The sequence below is a fragment of the Dendrobates tinctorius genome, unplaced genomic scaffold (genome assembly GCF_039654945.1).
Source record: "Dendrobates tinctorius isolate UK_male_01 unplaced genomic scaffold, ASM3965494v1 ptg000116l, whole genome shotgun sequence".
NCBI lineage: Eukaryota > Metazoa > Chordata > Amphibia > Anura > Dendrobatidae > Dendrobates > Dendrobates tinctorius.
The window spans coordinates 233,540-254,880 of record NW_027361784.1 but is presented as its reverse complement, the minus strand read 5'-3'; the positions used below and the strand labels follow the sequence as shown (position 1 = coordinate 254,880).

Below are 21,341 nucleotides of genomic sequence, written 5' to 3'. Positions count from 1 at the left end.
TTTTTAGGACATAGCCCTCATTGTACCAATCTCAGGGGAAGCTCCGGCTTCAGAAGTAGATCAACTTTCCAACTCCTTACCGAGCAAAGATCATCTTCCTTCCATCTGTGACAGCCTGATGGAGACGTTGGCTAATAATGACTGCAGCTATACCACGCTCCTCACCTGTATCAGGACTATGATGTTCCTCTCTGAGCATGACTTTGGCTTCTTCCACTTAAAAAGGTAACACAAAAAACAAAAATGTTTTTTTTTTTTTTTTTTCGTTTTAGCTCATTTTAAAGGAGTTTTCCATGATTTGGGAAACATGGCTGCTTTCTTTCAGAAATGGCGCCACTCCTGAACATGGGTTGTGTGTTGTATTGCAGCTCGGCTCCATTCACTTCAATGGGGCTGAGTTGGATTAGCTGACTTAACCAATGAAGGAAAGCAGCCACGTTTTCCCAATCCTGGAAGGAAAGGGATGAATTGGGGCAGGGGACTCAAAAAATATCACCTGTCACAGGTAGAACTCTGTTGTGCGGCGTACACAGCGTGGCTGCTTTCTTCTGGCCAGTCTTAGGGCACTGTGTGGTCTTACATAAACCTATCAATGTCAGTGATGGCATGGCTGCGCAGGATGAGTGTGAATGCTGACATCTATTTGATAGTGTTAAAATAACAGCATGTTTAAATTAAAAAAATTCACACTTTAAAAAGAGAAAAAATGATTGCAGTGTAACTCTTACAATGTTTGTAATGTACTTATTTGGTTTTTTTTCTCTAGCTCCTTCAGGAAACACAACAGTTCCCTCTTCTTACTACTGAAGCGGATAGTTTCGGGGTTTGGAAAAGACACTGGGGAACTGGCCTCATCGTTTGTGGATTTCATGCGGCAGATACTGAACTCTGATCCAACGGCAAGTATTCTTACCTATAACATGAAAACCACAATGTAACATTGCTGCTGTTTGTAAATCATACTGCTCCTGTTATTTAGCCATAAAGCGGTGGTCTGCTACTTTATCATTGATGCTCTTATCCTTAGGATAGGTCATCAATGTCTGATCAGTCGGGGTTCGACACCCAGCACCTCCCTGCCGATCAGCTGTTCACTGTGCCAGTGGTGGCCGCCTGCCGAAGATGTTGAATTGCGGAGTTGCTCTGTATTCTGACAGTGGCCTTGGCGGGGTTCTGCACATCCTCCCACTGAGCTGAATAGGGGGTGGATGTGTAGTACCCCGACGCAGCCACTGTCAGAAGACAAGGATGGCAGAGGGGATGAAGTAAGACAGATAGGCATCGGAGAGTCATGCTATCCTATGGATAGACCATGAATGCCAAAGTAATAGATAACCGTGACTGGATAATACCTTGAATGCTCAAAAGTGCTCAGTTATATAAGGGGGGAAAAAAACATGTTCCTGGCGATTTCATAGCATTGTCTCATGAGCGCTGCAGCCTTTCGGCGGCTGCTGATGGGGTGCAGCATTCACAGTGCCGTGAGACGGAGCAGTTCCAGTTGATGACGTGTGAGCTTATTTCTGTTGATTTCCTGTGTGTGAGTGATTCTGTAACTTATGTCAGGGCTTGCTGGGCTTTGTAGTGGATAGCAGGCTGGCGATCACCTGCATTACTTTAAACATGCTTGGCCCACGCTTATATTTTTTAATGGCTACACAATAATGAAATGGCAGAATACTTGGTTTAGTGACTTTAGAGTCACTGGTTTAACCCCCCCCCCCCGCTTGTCGTGCAGACGTGTGGAGATGATGGGGGAGTTATGGAAGTGGACGGAGCCCCTCACACACGGACTCTCGGTGTCAGCTCTGGAGAGATAAAGCAACTACTGCTCAACAAAGACGACCCCGCACACAACCTGCTGCTGGACCTGGAAAAAATCGTTCTGGCGAGTTTGGGATTTTTTTTTTCCATTTTTTTTCTCTGTTACGAGGTTGGATATTCTCAGCGCTGATCTGATTTCTGTGTTTTTAGGAGCAGTCCAAAGAAGATGACAGCCTGGAGTCTCTGCTGGACAACGTGGCCGGATTCCGGCAGATACTAGAAGCTGCAAAGGAGCCGCTACCACTGAGTGACCAGGACGTGGAGCCGGTGCTGCCAGCTGGAGACTCCCTGCAGAACCTCTTCAATAACCGGTAACTGAGTAGATTGTAGCTGACCCAGGCCAAGATGAATACTGCAAAGATATCTACATCAAGGGACGCTCAATACAAGCCATATTTATGAAAGACCTATTCTCAGAGAAACAGAAATGTCATTAGCAAATCAGATGATTTCCATCAGTATTTCAGGAATGCAGGCTTTGTCTTACCAGGGAGCACAAAACCTGGTGAGATCCTCTTCTCTGGCCGTGTCCTCAGATCTGGCAGAAATTGGCCTCTTTTGCCGTTTTAAGGGATAATCGTTTTAACCATTCTTTCATTAATTTGCCAAAAGAGAATAACAAATGTGGTGGGTCGGCTGCCTGTAATGGGTTAATGTTAGTGTGTCACTACATGCAGCAACAGAACACTTGAGAAGCTTGTGATAGGATTTACCCCAGTTGTTGTTTCTGGCCTCCTGCTGCTTTATAATACACTGGAATCCATCTTTTACATAATGACATCCGGTATGATAACATGCTGCACACAGCAGTATGTATCAGTCCAGGAGCAGCTGTCAAGATAGGAGACAGCAGAGCCCCCACTATGTTATCAGAATTTCAATACTTTTGGTATATAAGTATTTCATGGGATAACCCCTTTAAAGGAACCAGGTGGTGCTGGTATCTGTTTTGAGTACTATGTTGTGAAGTTAGTATTTCTGGCAACAGATTAATATGGCGTCTTTTCCTCTGCAGGACTGTGTACGTTCTAGCAGATGTGATGGACGATCAACTGAAGTCTTTCTCGTTTTCGCCCTTTCAGCCTGAAGAAGCAGATGTGGACCTAGACTTGGTATAAAGCTTTCCTTTTACTGCAGTGTTTCAGACAATCACACTCCTATTGGATGTGAAGAATCCTGAATATATTGCTGTGCACACACAAGGTGTAATATGAGGTCCATGTTTTTTTTTTTTTGTTCGTTTTTTTTTTAGGGGAAAGTTGATTTGATTGACCTTTCTTCCAAATGCTGCAGTGATTTTGACTTAAAGGCAGAGCTGGAGAAATCCTTTTTGTTGGAGCCATCGTCACCAGGGCGGACGAAAGCCTCCAAAGGGTTCAAGCTGGGAAAACACAAACATGAGACGTTTATTACAAGGTGAGTCTCACAGTGAGTTCCTGAGTAGCAAATGGATCCAGATGCATTCAGATCAAGCCTGAAGATGCGGAAGTGGTCCCCAGCTGGGTGTTAACATCCCTGTTACTGAAGCATCTTGGATGATCTCAATCCTAGTACATCATAAATGGCAGAAGTGGACTGGGGGGGAGGTCAAGAAGACCGGACTGCCCTCCTCTGTTTTACTGAATATCACAATTCATTTCTTGTAATTTTCTTTTTTTTGCCATTACTCTGTTACTCCTCCCGGAAATGAATGAATAATTGACAGTTTGGCTTCACTATTATCACTGTCAATAACCTGAAAAGTATCAGACTGTGTAGGGACCTTCTCCATTAACAAAGGAAGAGTCTGTTGTTAATGTATGTAGTCATTTTTCAAGAGTAATGACAGAGGAACAGTGTAATGTAGAGACCTAAGAAGACGCCCCAGGCATTTAGTAAAACTGTCCTCTTGAAGAGAATGTCATCAGAAAAATGACCTATGTTAGGCTCCTGCCGCTTTTTTTTTTTTTTTTTTTTTTAGGAAACAACTAGTGATGAGTTAACATGCTCAGATAAGGTGTTATCCGCCATGCTCGGGTGCTAACAGAGAGTGTCTTCGATGTGCTCGTAAAAATATGTTGGAATCCCTGCGGCTGCATGTCTCATGACTATTAGGCAATCCCTGCATGTGTTGCGGCTGTCGAACTGCAAAGAGACATGCAGCCGCAGGGACTTGACCTTTTCACTCGAACATGCCGAAGACACTTAGTACATGAGCATGCTCAGATAACACCTTATCCGAGCACATTCGCTTATCACTAGAAACAGCACATGGCGATTAGGCTCAATGATCCAACTTCCTCTTTTGTATTGAAGCGCCTATTGAGCATGTGCAAAGGCCATTGTGAAGGGAATGGGAGCAGGGTCAGCCTCGACATTGCCTATTGTGATTGGATACTGTTGTCAGCTGCGTATAGAGGTGTTTATCTGTCATTGTAATTCTGCCTCTGCTGAAAACTCTTCTTGCAAGAACAGGAAGTATGAGCCTAGAATAGGCCCAGCCACCAGTGTGAAAATTGCAAGTTTTTATTTTTTAAAACAAAATATTGGTAAAAGTTAAAACTTTTTTTTCCAGTTACTGTATTTTCAAAGTCACCTTGGGGAGCTTGAATGTGCAATTGTTGTATCACATATTTTGTATATACTATAAAATCAGTCATCTTCTATGAAGGAGACTGGAGTGGCAGGCATGCAGGTCGTCTTTGCCCTCGCCCCGGCTGCAAAAACAAGCCATCGGCACCCTGTGATCATGTTGTGGAGAGCTGATGGTCACGTGCTGTAAATGCCTCAGTCAGAGATTGACAACGGCATTTACAAAGACAACCGCTTGGCTCCACTTACTGATGTTAGAGGCAGATGATGGCTGTGTAATACAGCCATCATCTACCGGGAGGACTGCAATCTCAGATTCTGGGTCCACATCAAAGACCAGGACCTAATATATTTATATTCTGTACCAATATGTTGTGTGTCAGGAAGGGGTTAAAGCTATGTAGGTTACTTCACTTTGTGCTGGTGTGAGATGGTTCTTAATTGGTTGTATTGCTCTTTTTCTTTTAAAAGTGGAAAGTCAGAATACATTGAACCAGCAAAAAGAGCCCACTTTGTGCCTCCACCACGTGGAAGGGGCAGAGGCGGGTTTGGACAAGGTATGCGCCCCCACGATCTCTTCAGGCAAAGGAAGCAGAACACAAGCCGCCCTCCGTCTATGCATGTGGACGACTTTGTGGCTGCAGAGCGTAAAGAAGTTGTACCTCCAGTTGGAATCCCTCCGCCCAAGAGACCCATAAAAATTACTCCAAAGATTTCATCTCGTGGAGGATTTCCAGGAAACCGTGGTGGTAGAGGGGTCTTTCATAGCCAGAGCAGATTCTTCACTCCTCCTGCTCCTAAAGGTGGGTCGCAACGATTTTACCAAGCGGAGTTAGCTAATTATTTTATGGTGGTTTTACATTGTGTATATTTTACCGTGCATTGTGCAACTTTAACAACCATGGAAATGCCTTACAAACACACAAGATAATGCACCTGAGACCATGCAAAAGCAAGAATAGATCTGGACGGAGGCCTGTAATCCATGGATTTTATATGTGCAGTATTTTATTCTAACATAGGTTTTTATAGTTTTTTTTTTTCCCTTTTGTGGTTTCGGTTCTGTTTAGTTAACTACAGTCGTCGTGAAGGTGTCCGTGTGCTAAACTGGACTGCTCAGGCCGCCCCACGAGGAGCGTATGTGGAAAGCAGAGGAGCTCAGAGCAATTTTGACAGAGTGCCCCTGCCTTCGCTTAGGCAAAGCTCCGCAGGTTGGTAACCACACTCGTTTTAATATTATACATTTTACAGATCTCCGCTGTTTTCTATTATTTTATGTTCTGTTTGCGTGTTGCCAGTTTCAACTATGTTGTAACCCCTTTACAACCTATGACGTATAAGTATGTCATAGGTCGCCTCCCCCTCTTTGATGCGGTCTGTGGCACTGAGCCAGCATCTTTTCAGGCACATGACAGCTAATCTGATCAACTGTCATGTACCCGTGACACCCACGGGTGGAATCGTGATAAACCCGCAGGTGTTGACATGTTAAATGCCGCTGTCAATCCCTGATATGAGTATTTAATGTGCCTGCTCCGGATGCGCCTCTTTAGCTCCGCCAGTCACATGTTCGCGGGCCGCCGATGGGTTGGTATGACAACCCCCGGGGTCTGCAGCAGACCCCTATGGTTGTCCTTGCTGATCTGCTATGAGCGCCGCCCCGTGGCCGCTGTTCATAGCAGATGAGCATTTCTGTTGCACATAGCCGGGCTGCAGCTCTGTTATGTGTATCACAAGAAGATCGCAGCTTCAAGTCTCTTATAGAGACTATTGAAGCCAGTAAAAAGTAAAAAAAAAAAAAAAAAATGTTAAAAAAAATTTAAAATATAAAAGTTCATATCACTTCACCCCCCTTTTGCCCTTTAGGTGTGTGCACTGTACACACAACAGAAACAGCTTAAAGTCCAGTGTCTCTTCTGCTTTGGAGTGCGACTTGCCTTACATAGCTGCGGAAAAGCACGCACAATCGGGAGGTATCGAGATCAAGTTCTGTAGATATGTGTACAATACTTGCTGATCGAGCGCACAACTTGTTAGGTAGTTTGGAGGCCAGAGTTGTCCATGATGATCTGACCCATGTTGGAAGTGAACGCTGCTGGACAACCACTTTTTAACATTGTGATACCAAGTTTCCGTCTTGTGCACCATTTTTTTGTTCTATGAGTTATTTTCCTTGCAGAGATTTTCCATCGTTTTCATCATACGTGACTTTGTGCACTTATATCTACAGTATCGACCTTCTCATAAAATGAGCATTGAACGTTGTGTTTTTCCTTTACCACCCTGAACATTGATCTGTTTCTTTATTAGGATACCGTCCAAACCCTCGTGAACGAGCACTCAGGGGCCGCGGTGGTGGTGGAGGTCTTGGACCTTCTTGGGCTAATGCTGCAGGCGGTGGAAATATTTCACGTGGAAAATTCCTTGGAGGAAACGGCAGCAGAGGACGTCACGTGCGTTCCTTTACCAGATAGAAGGAAATCTCCCGGACATGTTATATATGTGAATAGTTTGAATGATTATTGGAAAGCGGTACAGCACTGAAGGACCAAGGGACAATGTGGTGTGATACCGCCGCACCATCCAATATTGGGCCTGATAGTAAACGTATTTTGATACACGTCACAAGTCCAAAGTGAAAAGCGTTTTATTTTTATGTACAGTTTAGTCCTTTTTTGTTTGTCCCATTTTCTTTGGCGCATTTTTTTTTTTTTATATATATATATAATAAAAAGACTAAATATCAGACGTGCATTATTTGTATTTTATTCAAAGTAACTCTTCAAAACACAACATGAAATGGGATGTTCACAGTGGATTTCATTGAAAGGTATTTGGTTAGGGACCTTTCACACTTCGTTTCAGCTTACATTTATTGGTCCCGTCAGGGCTTATCTCCAGATCCATTCCGGACGTCTGCACCGACGGCGCCATAGACTATAATGGTGCCAACAGAGTTTGCGTGCACCGGGACGTACATCATTTTCATGCTGAAGGCGAACACCCAGATGCAGTCTACTATGTCTGGGTGTCCAGCTCCAGTATGTGTATACACCCCAAAATGATGCACGGGAGAGTGTACATTGACTCTGTTGGCACCATTATAGTCTGACCCCGTTGGTGCATACTTCTGAATCACATTTTGCAGGGGGTCCGGTTGTAAGCCCTCGACTGGAAAAAATGCTTTATGAAAGGGCTCTTAAGGCCCCGTCACACATAAAGATGCACCAGCGATCCCGACAACGATACAACATTGTCCGGATCGCTGGTGCATCGCTGCATGATCGCTGGTGAGCTGCTAAACAGGCAGCTTCACCAGCGATCAGCACCAGCGAGGATGCTGGTCTCTAAGGTAAATATCGGGTTACTATACTGAGCGGCGCTCGTCAGTTACCCGATGTGTACCTTAAAAACCTGCGTGCTCATGCCGGGAGCTGCCAGCACGCAGGTTTCTAAGGTACACATCGAGTAACTAAGTGACGCGCGCCGCTTAGTAACCCGATATTTACCTTAGAGACCAGCGCCTGCTTAGAGCACTGGGAGCCACGCTGTCACACGCAGCGATGCACGCTGGCCAGCGGGAGACCAGCGATCAAAAAATGGCCCAGGCCGATGAGCACGCTGGCGACATCGCTGTGTGTGACGGGGCCTTTAGAGAGGTTGTTCAGTGATTGTTGGAGGATTATGGACAATGGAACCTGCTCTGATCGGCAGACTGGGAAATTTTATCCCCATTTAATTCACCCACCGCTCCATGAGATCTCTATGAAGTTGCTGAGTGCTGCGCTCTGCTTTTTCAGGCAACCCCATAGAGAATGAATGGAGCTGCAGTCGAGCATCCAAGATGCTGCTTCATTTTGTAAAAGGGATAAAAGTGCCCCACTGGTGATAAATACTGTGTATTCCCTTTTCTGCTGATTGGTGTAGATCCCACTTGACAACCCCTTTAAGCAAAAATACTCTGATGTGTACAACCTGTAATACAGAGGAGGGAGGGTTAGAGCAGGGTGTCCTTCCTGAGCCAAGAGCAGCCAGGATGCTGACTGATCTAGGTTTGATGCAGCAGCACAGCCGGCTTTGTAAAGGCGTCATCCAGACTCTACAGCAGGAAAATGGTAGGCAATTTTTAAAGATCATTTTAAAACCTAATTTTACATTTGGGAATCAAATAACCAATGGAATGAAAACAATGCTAATGTGTACACGACCTGTAATAAAATCCTAGATCTTTCGAAGACAAAAATAAAATGAAGTATACATTTCTCTTAAAATATACCTTTCTGGAATGGGAGAAGATGTAAACAAATATTCTTAAATGCATTTATCTGTCAAGCATGTATAATAACATACGGACAGTTTCTTATATCCTTCATTATTGCATGTATTCGGGAAGAGCAACCCATAACTTAAAACAACCAATGTTTTCTTCCTTGTCTACATCCCAGGTCTTCTAAAAAATAAATGTGCCTATACGGGTCAAAACTCTCTAGTTGCTACATCCTGACGAGTGCTTAGATTATAGAGACCTCTCTGGTTCTTCTCTTAAAGCTTTCGGGGCACCTTGAAGAACGTTCACTGGAAGATCTATCTATTTCATCCTTGTTTGTTTGGCATTCTCTCTGCAACCCTTTCAGTAGCTCCATCAGTTCTCTCTTCTCCAGGTTTGTCTGCTCCAGGTCCTGCCGGTGCCGTCTCTCCGAAGCCGTCAGAGTCCGTATATCTGACGAGAGCTGTGACATCTGACTCTGACAGTACAAACCAAGCCAGAAATTGAATACAAACAAAGCAGATATTTTTATTTATTTTCAAAAAATTTTTCAAGGCAGTAAAGGTTCTAATATAATGAAACCACCATTACTACTTTGATGAAATCCCTGTCAATCCTGCATTGCTGCTCTCTGAGAACTCATTGGCTTTTCTGCAGGTGTTCGTTATTGGCTGCAGTGGTAACATGATGGGAGATGTAATACAGAGCGTCATGGAGCGAAGGTGCCAGAGTGACAAGCATTCATCAAATAAGCACTGATTGCTTTATTTTATGTATGGGATGGAGGATTTGTGGAATTATTCCACGCTGCTGAGTATTGATGACATCAAATGTCAGAAAATAGAAAGTAATATGGTTTTATTCTACGCGTTTCGAAGTGTAACGCTTCTTCAGGAAGTAACCACATATAAAAAGACTTCTTATGTGGTTACCTCCTGAAAAAGCGTTACACTTTGAAACGCGTCGAATAAAACTGCATGATATTATTTCCTTGGCATCTGATGTCTTCACCCCTCAGCAGCGGGGAATGATTCCCCAAATCCTCCATCCCGTATCTAAAATTGGTCCGACGACCTGAGGATCAGCAGCAGTTGAACAACATTTCCAAACACATATTTTAATGGATCAGAATAGAATAATCTGTTTTTAACCTACATGAAGTTGTCGGATAAGACCCTATTTGTGCTAATTTCCAGCTTTCTCTGTTTTATTCTATGGCAATTACTGAGATTAGCTAAATTTTTTTGAGCCAAAAAACATTTTTAACTGCATAGAGAGGACCTTTCTAGTGTTGAGTGAGCATTGAGGTGCTTGGGTACGCATCGATTATCGCAAATGCTCGAGTGACATGCAGCCGTAGAGACTCGAACATAATATACGAGCACACCCAAGATACTCTGATAACACCTGATCATGCACGTTCCCTGATTACTATTGCTAATATCTCTGCAACGGAGAGGCGAAATGAAATTAAACATTTTATTCCACTTTGCAGCTACTGTTGCATCCTGTGTCAAGCTCAGCATTTAAAATTTGGTAAAAGGTCCTTCTAGACTCGGGTCTAAGTCCAGGATACTCCCTATATCTCAATCCTATTGAGAACCTGTGGTCAATCTTCAAATAGTGGGTGGAGAAGCAAAAACACAGAAATTGGCTTATCCTCCAAACACTGATTGGGCAAAAATGATCTGTCATCAATCCGGATTTGGCCCACAAGCTGATATCCAGCTGTCGGAGCGCATGCGAGAAGCCTTGTAAATGAAGGGTCAACACTGTAATTATTGAGTTTTTGCATAAACGTAATATATTTTTCAAAATGGGTTAAGAACTTCTGAAATGCTGATAATCGTACTTCTGTAACCATAAGAACACCTGACTTAGGCTAAAGTTCACATTAGCGTTCGGGGGCTTTGCGGAGGGCTGCGTACTTCTTACATTAAGCTCAGACTACTTCCGCATACTTCTGCATGCGTCCTGCGTACCTATCTTTAACATTGGGTACGCCGGACATGCGGATGCATCGTTTTGACGCTCCCGCCAACTGCATTGGAACAAGTTGCGTTTTGCGAAGACGGCGGGTGCTTCAAAACGATGCATCCGCATGTTCTGCGTACCCAGTGTTAAAGATAGGTACGCAGGACACATGCAGAAGTAGGTGGCGCTTAACAGAGGAAGTACGCAGCCCTCCGCAGAGCCCCCGAACACTAATGTGAAACCAGCCTAAAAGGTCTAAAACCACTGATGCAACGAACTCTGATAAAACCAAAATTTGTCAAGTCTCAAAACTTGACCACATCTGTACTATGAATACACTGGTACACAGAGCTAAAAGCAGGTTTAGAGCTTTTTAGTTTTTTTCTTTTAAAGGTGGACATTTCCTTTAAAGGGAATGTTAGCAGGTTTTTGCTATGTAATCTGACAGTGGCATGATGTAGGGACAGAGACCCTGCTTCCAGCGTTGTCACTTAGTTCACTGGGTGCAGCAGTTGTGATAAAAAAAAAAAATCACTGTTTTCTCTACTGCAGATCTCGGAATGCTGAGCCCTGTATAACCCCGCCCACATCACTGATTGGCAGCTTTCTAATACACTGTATATTGACAGAGCTGCTAATCAGTGCTGGGGGTGTGGTTGGACCAGGAGGCACAGAGGCAGCTAGTCCTGGAGTGATTATCTGCTGCTAATAAAACACCAATTTTATTGCAATAGTAAAACATCCTAGTAAGTGACACATGGCTGGAATCGGGGTCTCTACCCCCACATCATGCTGCTCTCAGATGACAAAGCAAAACTCTTCTGATTCCCTATTAGAAGTATTTTCTCACATTCAACATTTATCCACACCATTCACTGGAACAGGGGTCCGACGTCCTCACTCCACAGTTTGAGTAAAGAGAAGTCTATTAGGGGACTGTTCTTGGCTGCCAAAGAGTATTTCTTGGCTGGATAGGAGTCCATGCTTTACAAGACCAGCCTGCAAACTTCAATACGCACACATTTCTTGTGGTGGTGCTGTAGAGAAGTTGAACAGTTGTTTTCCCACTAGTGATGGGCAATCTGGCTCTTTTTGGTGAACTGGATTATTTGCCTCCACTCCAGAAAACTCTGGATCTCAAACGGATCCCTATTAAATAGGTCTTCAGATATTTATATTCCACTTGTGTGCAGACACAAAAAATACCTTTAGCTCTTCAATCTCGGCCTGTAAAAGACTCTCTTTCTGGACCATGTGTCGTCTCTGTGAGTCCAGCCTAGATTCCATCTCCTGCTTTGTTTCTTCGACTCTGCATATCATTTCAGATCTAGAGAAGAGATATCAGTACAGTAAAGGCCGCCCCGCACATTAGATGGCTGTCGGCCAAATCATGCTTAGAAGGCCATCTTGGCCGTCTCTCCCATACACAGGAGCACTCATTTGGCCGAGCGCTCGTGTGGTCTCTGGCAGAAAGCCCCTGAATGGCATGTCAGCGCGTCCATCAGGACTTGCGTCCAAAACCCTGTAAAATGAGATTTGGACATTTGCGCTTATAGGGCCGTTGATTTAACACAGAGTCTCATCGCGCTCTGTCGGACACAATTTACGTCCGTATCCTGCTATTTGAGAAAGGCACTAAGATGTGGTCAACTGTGTCTTGGAGCCCACCAGAAGTAGGTTGACACTGCCGAAAATTATATCTGACAGAGCAAAATGTAACGCTGCCGTTATTAAAGTCAATGGCCCCATCAGCGCAATCATCAGAATCCTTTCTTTTCCAGGGGCATCAAATGTAGACCCTGACAGAGCCACTGACAGCAGGCTAAAGCACAGTGTGAACATACGCTAATGCTTGTATGTGTAAAGGTTATTACCTTAGAAGTTCTAGCTCTGTCCTGAGTTCAGCGATACAGTTATGCTGGAGAGCTTCAGCACTTAGGATCGTATAACCACAGCCGTTAGGAACTTAGGACATTCCCGGTTCCGATGTTCACACACCGCCAGGTGGCTATCCAAAAGTCTTCTCTCAAACTGGACAGGACAGCCTAATCCAAGAAAGCTCATGTAGAGCGTCACATAGAATGGAAGGGCGGACAGTGGTCGTAATGAGTTTATTACATCCTTACCAGCATTTATACAGGACATACGACTGTATTCACACTCCTCATGTTTATCTATGGACTCCAGAGAACAAACCATCTCGCAGCCACTTCTGGAATTTTTACACTGGATCTGAAGTCGACTCAGATCGTTCCACATGTATCTAGACAAATGCAGATGGATATAATGAGGATGAACTCATGTAGTATCATCTCATTCAATCCTCTCTCTAGATCTATCGCAGTAAATGACTCCACGTTTTCACCTGTCTCACAAATCCATAAAAATGTTAGAAAAATGCCCTTATCTTCTCCCTCCTCAACTACTGCAATACCCTCTCTGGACTCCTATCTAACACCTTTCCAATTCATACTTAAAGGGGTTGTCCCATGAACAAAGTTACAGTAATTTTAATGAACAGATCTGGGAATAATAATTTCCACAATTTGATGTTTAAAAATAATATTCCTGTGCTGAGATAATCTTATACATGTGCCCCTGCTGTGTACTGTGTAATGGCCGTGTCTGACAGTGCCTGACCGTGCAGGGACATGGTCTGATCGTACCACAGCTCCTGGGCAGAGGAGGAAGCAAAAGAGAATACAGATTATTACAGCAGGTGATATAATAATATAATTCTTAATTTGAGGTAAAACATTTAAAAGAAAACAGGCAGTGCAATACTTTATCATACAGAAATAATCATTTGTGATCTCCTACTGTAATGTCTGTATACTCCCACCTTTTTTTTTTTTTTTTACTATATTGAACCATTCAATATTTTTTAGCCGAAACATCCCATTAGAGGTCATTCAGACTTTGTGGGCGAGTCCCCTGCGTACGATACACCGTGAGGGTTTACGGATATGTCTGATGGTATGGGCATCGGGATGAACACTACCATATTGCTAAGAAACAAAGACAGGAATTTGTAGTGTCCTGAAAAGATGCAGTCTAAACATAGGAGACTGCAAAGAACAAAATCAGAAATCACCCAGAAGAATACCTGTGCAATGCCTTTAGATCGGTGACAGCGAGGGCTTGCCGGTTCTCAGGACAGTTATTGTGATGAACGAGCCAGCCATGAATACATGAAGCACAGAATGCGTGTTCACAGGGGGCTTGTAATGGGCGCTCAAGGACATCTCGACATATGCAGCAGAGAAGACCGTCATTCACGTAGCCAAGGAAACGTTCAATGTCATAGCCCATTACTATGGCTGAAATAAATGGAATATATTAGAAACCCTACAAGACTGCAATGTGTCCCTCTACTCCTGATAACCAGAGGGTATCGGGAAGGGTTCATTCTCACATGCGAGAAACTCGGACGAGTCTGGCACGTCAATACCCGGCACTCGGGACCGGAGCGTATAGCTGCATAGAAATACATGCAACGGAGCGCACCGATCCGAGTGCCGGTGGCAGTGCCGGGTATTGACGTGCCAGACTCGTCCGAGTTTCTCGCATGTGAGTATGAGCCAGAAGGGTCATAGTCTCTGGGTGTTGTACCGTAACCTGGGCATTTGTAGCCCAAATAAAAAAGTGTAACTTCCTGACTTTCGATCAGAACTGGCCTCCATCAGGCCCATGTCCAAATGAGCAGAAGAAAACTTCATAAAAGTGAACACATCAAGTACAGTTATTTGATGTAGTTTTTTCTGCTAGTTTGTGGGAGAGAGAGGGAAGATGGAGAACACCTTCAAAAATAATTCTCATAGCTTACTGCGCTTAAAAAAAAAGTCATACCAGAATGAAAAATGTGTTTAAAACTACCTATACAGTAAATATATAGCCATAGCTTTTTGGGCTAAGAAGAAAAAAAAATAGTGAATCCAGCCTAATGCTGCCCACATACTTCCAATAGTAATGACGACTATTCCTCTCATCACCACTAATGGTGAGAGGGGAATACGACGAGGCTGGCGGTGGCTATCATGTCAGAACAGAGGCTCAGGCAAGGGGGGTTTCTTCCCCCAACATGTACTGTGGCCGGAGAATGCGTCATCCCTATATACATTAGCGAGGCAGGTGGTCCTGCCAAAATCATCAGGATCATCCAACTTATCTTTTCGCGTATGGCTATCTATACGCTATTTTTTTATACTTATATTTATTTATTAAGATTGCCCTTTAATGGAACTAAGAATGTCCCCATAGCGTTGTCCCGTCTCCACCATACTTTACATCTAGCACAATGTATTCATGCAGGTAATGTTCTGGCATTTGCCAAACCCAGAATCCTCCATCAGATGCTGACCCCATTGTGTAACTTTCCGTTGTCTCCACTTCGTGGCTGAGTTGCTTCAGTTCCTTCAACTTTCCAATAAAAAACACGTGATGATGGAATATTTAGGAGGGAGGAAATTTCACCAAATTACTCATTACACTGCTGGCTCCTATTACAGGACCGCGCTGGTATCAGTGAGCTCACTGTCATATGTTAGGCAAGGAGGACGGCACAGAGAGGGGCCAGATGTTATACACCGAGGGCAATGAGGTCAAATGATATACAATGAAGGCAATGGGGTCAGATGATAAACCACAAGGGTAGTGGGGTTGGATGTTATACACTGAGGATAATGGAGCTGGATATTATATACCGAGGGTAATGAAGTCAGGTGTTATACACCGAGGACAATGGGGCTGGATGTTTTACACCGAGGGTAATGGGGATAGATGTTATACACCGAGGGCAATGAGGTCAAATGAAATACAACGAGGGCAATGGGGCCAGATGATAAACCACAAGGGCAATGGTGCTGGATGTTATACACCGAGGGCAATGGTGCTGGATGTTATACACCGAGGGCAATGGGGCTGGATGTTATACACCGAGGGCAATGGGGCTGGATGTTATACTCCGAGGGCAATGGGGCTGGATGTTATACACAGAGGGCAATGGGGCTGGATGTTATACGCCGAGGGCAATGGGGCTGGATGTTATACACCGAGGGCAATGGGGCTGAATGTTATACACTGAGGGCAATGGGGCTGGATGTTATACACAGAGGGCAATGGAGCTGGATGTTATACTCCGAGGGCAATGGGGCTGGATGTTATACACAGAGGGCAATGGGGCTGGATGTTATACTCCGAGGGCAATGGGGCTGGATGTTATACACCGAGGGCAATGGGGCTGGATGTTATACACCGAGGGCAATGGGGCTGGATGTTATACACAGAGGGCAATGGGGCTGGATGTTATACTCCGAGGGCAATGGGGCTGGATGTTATACACAGAGGGCAATGGGGCTGGATGTTATACTCCGAGGGCAATGGGGCTGGATGTTATACACCGAGGGCAATGGGGCTGGATGTTTTACACCAAGGGTAATGGGGCCAGATGTTATACACCGAGGGCAATGGGGCTGAATGTTATACACTGAGGGTAATGGGGCCGGATGTTATACACCGAGGGCAATGGGGCCAGATGTTATACACCGAGGGCAATGGGGCCAGATGTTATACACCGAGGGCAATGGGGCCAGATGCTATACACAGAGGGCAATGGGGCTGGATGTTATACACCGAGGGCAATGGGGCCAGATGTTATACACCTAGGGCAATGGGGCCGGATGTTATACACCGAGGGCAATGGGGCCGGATGTTATACACAGAGGGCAATGGGGCCGGATGTTATACACAGAGGGCAAACGGGCCGGATGTTATACACAGAGGGCAATGGGGCTGGATGTTATACACTGAGGGCAATGGAGCCAGATGTTATACACAGAGGGCAATGGGGCCAGATGTTATACACAGAGGGCAATGGGGCCAGATGTTATACACAGAGGGCAATGGGGCCAGATGTTATACACAGAGGGCAATGGGGCCAGATGTTATACACAGAGGGCAATGGGGCCAGATGTTATACACAGAGGGCAATGGGGCCAGATGTTACACACAGAGGGCAATGGGGCCAGATGTTACACACAGAGGACAATGGGGCCGGATGTTATACACCGAGGGCAATGGGGCCAGATGTTATACACCGAGGGCAATGGGGCCAGATGTTATACACCGAGGGCAATGGGGCCAGATGTTATACACCAAGGGCAATGGGGCCGGATGTTATACACAGAGGGCAATGGGGCTGGATGTTATACACCGAGGGCAATGGGGCCAGATGTTATACATCGAGGGCAATGGTGCTGGATGTTATACACCGAGGGCAATGGGGCCAGATGTTATACACCGAGGGCAATGGGGCCAGATGTTATACACCGAGGGCAATGGTGCTGGATGTTATACACCGAGGGCAATGGGGCCAGATGTTATACACAGAGGGCAATGGGGCCAGATGTTATACACAGAGGGCAATGGGGCCAGATGTTACACACAGAGGGCAATGGGGCCGGATGTTATACACAGAGGGCAATGGGGCCAGATGTTATACACCGAGGGCAATGGGGCCAGATGTTATACACCGAGGGCAATGGGGCCAGATGTTATACACCGAGGGCAATGGGGCCAGATGTTATACACCGAGGGCAATGGGGCTGGATGTTATACACCGAGGGCAATGGGGCCAGATGTTATACACCGAGGGCAATGGTGCTGGATGTTATACACTGAGGGCAATGGGGCCAGATGTTATACACCGAGGGCAATGGGGCCAGATGTTATACACCGAGGGCAATGGGGCTGGATGTTATACACCGAGGGCAATGGGGCTGGATGTTATACACGGAGGGCAATGGGGCCAGATGTTATACACCGAGGGCACTGGGGCCATATGTTATACACCGAGGGCAATGGGGCCAGATGTTATACACCGAGGGCAATGGGGCCAGATGTTATACACTGAGGGCAATGGGGCTGAATGTTATACACAGAGGGCAATGGGGCTGGATTGATGTTCTATACCGCAGGCAATGAAGTCAGGTTTTATACTCGGGGAGGGCATTGGGACTAAATGAGAAAACTGAATTCAATGATACAATGATATGTGTTCCAACAATTTTGTCCACGTAGTATACTTCAACACCTGTAGGGCACAGAGCCACTTGTCTGCACAAGTCAACAGTACATCAAGTCGCAATATAGAGTGAGAGGTTATTTATCTAATGAAATGTTATTTGCCTTCTTACTAAATGAATTTCCACCTCAGGCCGGAGCTCCACAATGTCATATCACTTGTGATTCTGCAATGTCACATGCAATATCTTCAGTCAGTATGGGCAGAGAAATGCATTGAATTTAACTTTATGAGCGTCTCCTATCTCAGTAATGGGAAGGTCTGTACTCGCTAAAGTCAGATTTTTACTCCTAAATTGAGACTTTTATGAATGAATGATCAGTCCAGGAGGAGAAAGAAGCAGATTTCTCTATTAAGATACATCACAAAGTTTCTTATTTTTATGTGTACTGTTGATTTATGAGAAAAAAATGGAAATGATGGTTATTCTTTACGTCGGTGGTTTTTGTAGTCTAAAGCTTTTGCAAGTATCAGTCACGTTATTTTGCTGCGGGGCCGTGGCCTCAGGAGGACTTTTCCTCAATCAGATAAAGGTACATCCATCTGCAAATATATCACTCACGTGACAGTTCTCATCCATGACGACCTCATTATACTCCGTGCTGTAACATGACGACCAAGTCCTTGTCCTGTGATGGGATAAGGAAACACTTACCCAGTGAACCTGACAGAAGGCTGAAAAATCAAGGAATGGACGGGGACTGGGTGACACTGGGCAGAGGAGCCTCACTGGAATGCTATTCCTGTCCTGTGAAAACAAAGGAGGAAGATCACGTGTTTCCTAAGAGACCGGACCACGGCAGCCTGAGCTCCCCACACAATACGCCACTGTTCACTCAGAAAACAAATCCCTGGATAGTCAGACTCTGCACCGACATAGAGGGGAGAATGGGCGGCACCATGATATCTCCTGAGTGGCAAAGAAAACGTAAAAATAAACATTCAAAAATAAATCTAATTTTTGTTGGCATTGATGTGTTTTATGACACATCCAGTGGATACGCAAAAATGTGTCATGTGGATCATACAACTGAGACCCACACAGGCACCTAGCCCATTTCCCGGCTGACAGACGGCAGCGTAGTTACAGACTGAGGTTCAGTCCTTGTATCTAAATGACCAATGCAACCACAACCTGTAGCTCGAGAGCCACATGTGGTTCTCAGGCCCGGGATGTGTGGCTCGTGGGCACGGGATGTGTGGCTCGTGGGCCTGGGAAGTGTGGCTCGTGGGCACGGGAAGTGTGGCTCGTGGGCACGGGAAGTGTGGCTCGTGGGCACGGGATGTGTGGTTCGTGGGCACGGGTTGTGTGGCTCGTGGGCCTGGGAAGTGTGGCTCATGGGCACGGGAAGTGTGGCTCGTGGGCACGGGAAGTGTGGCTCGTGGGCACGGGATGTGTGGCTCGTGGGCACGGGATGTGTGGCTCGTGGGCACGGGATGTGTGACTCGTGGGCATGGGATGTGTGGCTCGTGGGCACGGGATGTGTGGCTCGTGGGCACGGGATGTGTGGCTCGTGGGCACGGGTTGTGTGGCTCGTGTAACATGGGATGTGTGGCTCATGGGTCTGGAAATGTGTGGCTCGTGGGCTGGGATGAGTGGCTTGTGGACCCAGGATGTGTGGCTTGTGATTGTCTGCCAGCTTGGTGCATTAGAAGATGTAGCAAACAGCTATTAAATGTAGATCTCTAGATGGTGATTTTTGTGTGTCGCCCCCTGTGCAGAAGAGTAGTTCTGAATGGGGGTAAGATAGGAAACCCCAGAGCTTGGCATACACATGGAAGGAATTGGGAATACGGAGTGAAGGAGGCAGCTTCAATTTGTAAGCAACATCATTAATCTGCCTGAGGACCTCAAAAGGACCAATGTAATGGGGACCCAGTATGTAAGATGGTACCTTAAGGCGGATGTATTTGGTGGAGAGCCACACCTTGTCACCAGGGAGAAATGGAGGAACGTCCAGGCGCCTCTTGTCAGGAGGAGAGAGCGTGTAATTTCATTCTGTCCCGTGCTTTCTCGAGAGCGGTTTTGGTCTCCTGCCATACCCTGGAGAACTCCACAGACAGAGAATCGGCAGCAGATACCCCCGAGACAGGAAGTACCGGTAGAGGCACATTGGGATGCTGTCAAAAGACGATGACGAAAGGAGACTTGGTAGACGATTCACTGGAGTGATTATTGTAGGCGAACTCAGCCCAAGGAAGTAGACCGACCCAGTCATTCTGATGAGCATTAGAAAAATGCCGGAGGTAGGATGTAAGGATCTGGTTGGTACGTTCCACCTGCCCATTGGTTTGGGGGTGATAGGCGGAAGAGAAATCCAATGACACTTTCATGAGTCCGCATAGAGCTCTCCAGAACCGAGAGGTTAATTGGACCCCTCTGTCTGACACGATGTGCTGGGAGAAGCCGTGAATCCTGAAGATATGGGAAATGAAGATCTTCGCCAAGTCAGGAGCAGAGGGTAGTCTGGGAAGAGGAATGAAGTGGGCCATCTTTGAAAATCGGTCTACAACCACCAAGACCACAGTACAACCGGAAGAACCAGGCAGATCAGTAATGAAATCCATGGCTAAGTGCTGCCATGGAGCCAACGGAACGGGAAGCGGGAGCAGAAGACCAGAGGGTGGTTGTCTGGGTATCTTGTTCTGGGCACAGGACGGGCAAGATGCCACAAAGTCTTTAACATCCTGGGAGAGTGAAGGCCACCAATAATAGCAAGAGATTAAGTCCAAAGTCTTTTGGACACCCAACGTGGCAAGGCAATCTTGGATGAATGTCCCCAATTTAACACTCGTTTTCGGTTACTCTCAGCCACAAAGGTTCTTCCCGGAGGTAACGTGGTTAACTTGACAGAAGCCACGGTAATTACTTTTGATGGATCAATGATATGAGAGGGTTCTTCCTCTGCATCAGATGACAGGAATGATCTTGACAACGCATCCGCTCTAACGTTTTTACCGCCGGGCCAAAAATGTAGTTCAAAGTCAAAGCGGGCGAAGAATAGGGACCACCTAGCTTGCCGAGGATTGAGCCTCTGTGTGGACTGGATGTACGCCAGGTTCTTATGGTCCGTGAAGATCTTGAGTGGATGTATGGCACCTTCCAGTAAGTACCTCCACTCCTCCAAGGCCAATTTAATGGCCAATAGCTCTTTGTCGCCAATGGAGTAGTTCTGTTCAATGGAGGAGAATACTTTAGAAAAGAAGCCACAGGTGACAAAACGTCCAGAAGAGGATCTCTGCAGAAGGACTGCGCCAGCCCCGGTAGAGGATGCGTCCACCTCGAGAGTGAAAGGTCTACTAACCTCAGGTCGGTGAAGCGCCGGAGCAGCGGCGAAGGCTTGTTTCAATGACTGGAAGGCCTCTTCAGCCTCAGAGGGCCAAGCCTTTGGGTTAGCTCCCTTGCAGATAAGGGACGAGATGGGGCGAACCAACGAGGAGAAATGAGGAACGAACTGTCGGTAGTAGTTCGCAAAACCAAGGAAGCGTTGGATTGCCTTCACCGCATGGGGCTGTGGCCAATCGAGGACGGCGGACACTTTTGCCGGATCCATGCGTAGACCTGATTCTGAGATAATGTACCCCAAGAATGGCAGGGACGTTTGCTCGAAGGCACATTTCTCG

At 45.9% G+C, this 21,341-nt stretch overlaps 2 protein-coding genes across 3 annotated transcripts in view; one reads left to right on the top strand and one right to left on the bottom strand.

Annotated features, from left to right (window-relative positions):
- Positions 1 to 7,141, top strand: part of VIRMA (vir like m6A methyltransferase associated) — a 61,688-nt gene extending 54,547 nt beyond the window's left edge. For both annotated transcript variants that reach the window (XM_073590066.1, XM_073590067.1), the window contains exons 16-24: positions 8 to 225; positions 767 to 899; positions 1,739 to 1,888; positions 1,975 to 2,135; positions 2,840 to 2,936; positions 3,077 to 3,240; positions 4,867 to 5,198; positions 5,466 to 5,606; positions 6,706 to 7,141. In XM_073590066.1, coding sequence (XP_073446167.1) covers positions 8 to 225; positions 767 to 899; positions 1,739 to 1,888; positions 1,975 to 2,135; positions 2,840 to 2,936; positions 3,077 to 3,240; positions 4,867 to 5,198; positions 5,466 to 5,606; positions 6,706 to 6,869 — 1,560 coding nt within the window. In that variant the 3' untranslated portion in view covers positions 6,870 to 7,141. The remainder of the gene's footprint in view (positions 1 to 7; positions 226 to 766; positions 900 to 1,738; positions 1,889 to 1,974; positions 2,136 to 2,839; positions 2,937 to 3,076; positions 3,241 to 4,866; positions 5,199 to 5,465; positions 5,607 to 6,705) is intronic.
- Positions 7,142 to 7,145: 4 nt separating this feature from the next.
- On the bottom strand, positions 7,146 to 18,467 carry LOC141101203 (RING finger protein 151-like). The gene is given in 7 exon segments (XM_073590069.1): positions 7,146 to 9,140; positions 11,843 to 11,963; positions 12,511 to 12,605; positions 12,608 to 12,681; positions 12,763 to 12,899; positions 13,743 to 13,956; positions 18,373 to 18,467. Coding segments are annotated over 6 exon segments (867 nt in total). The 5' UTR covers positions 13,949 to 13,956; positions 18,373 to 18,467; the 3' UTR covers positions 7,146 to 8,906.
- Positions 18,468 to 21,341: the final 2,874 nt, after the last annotated feature.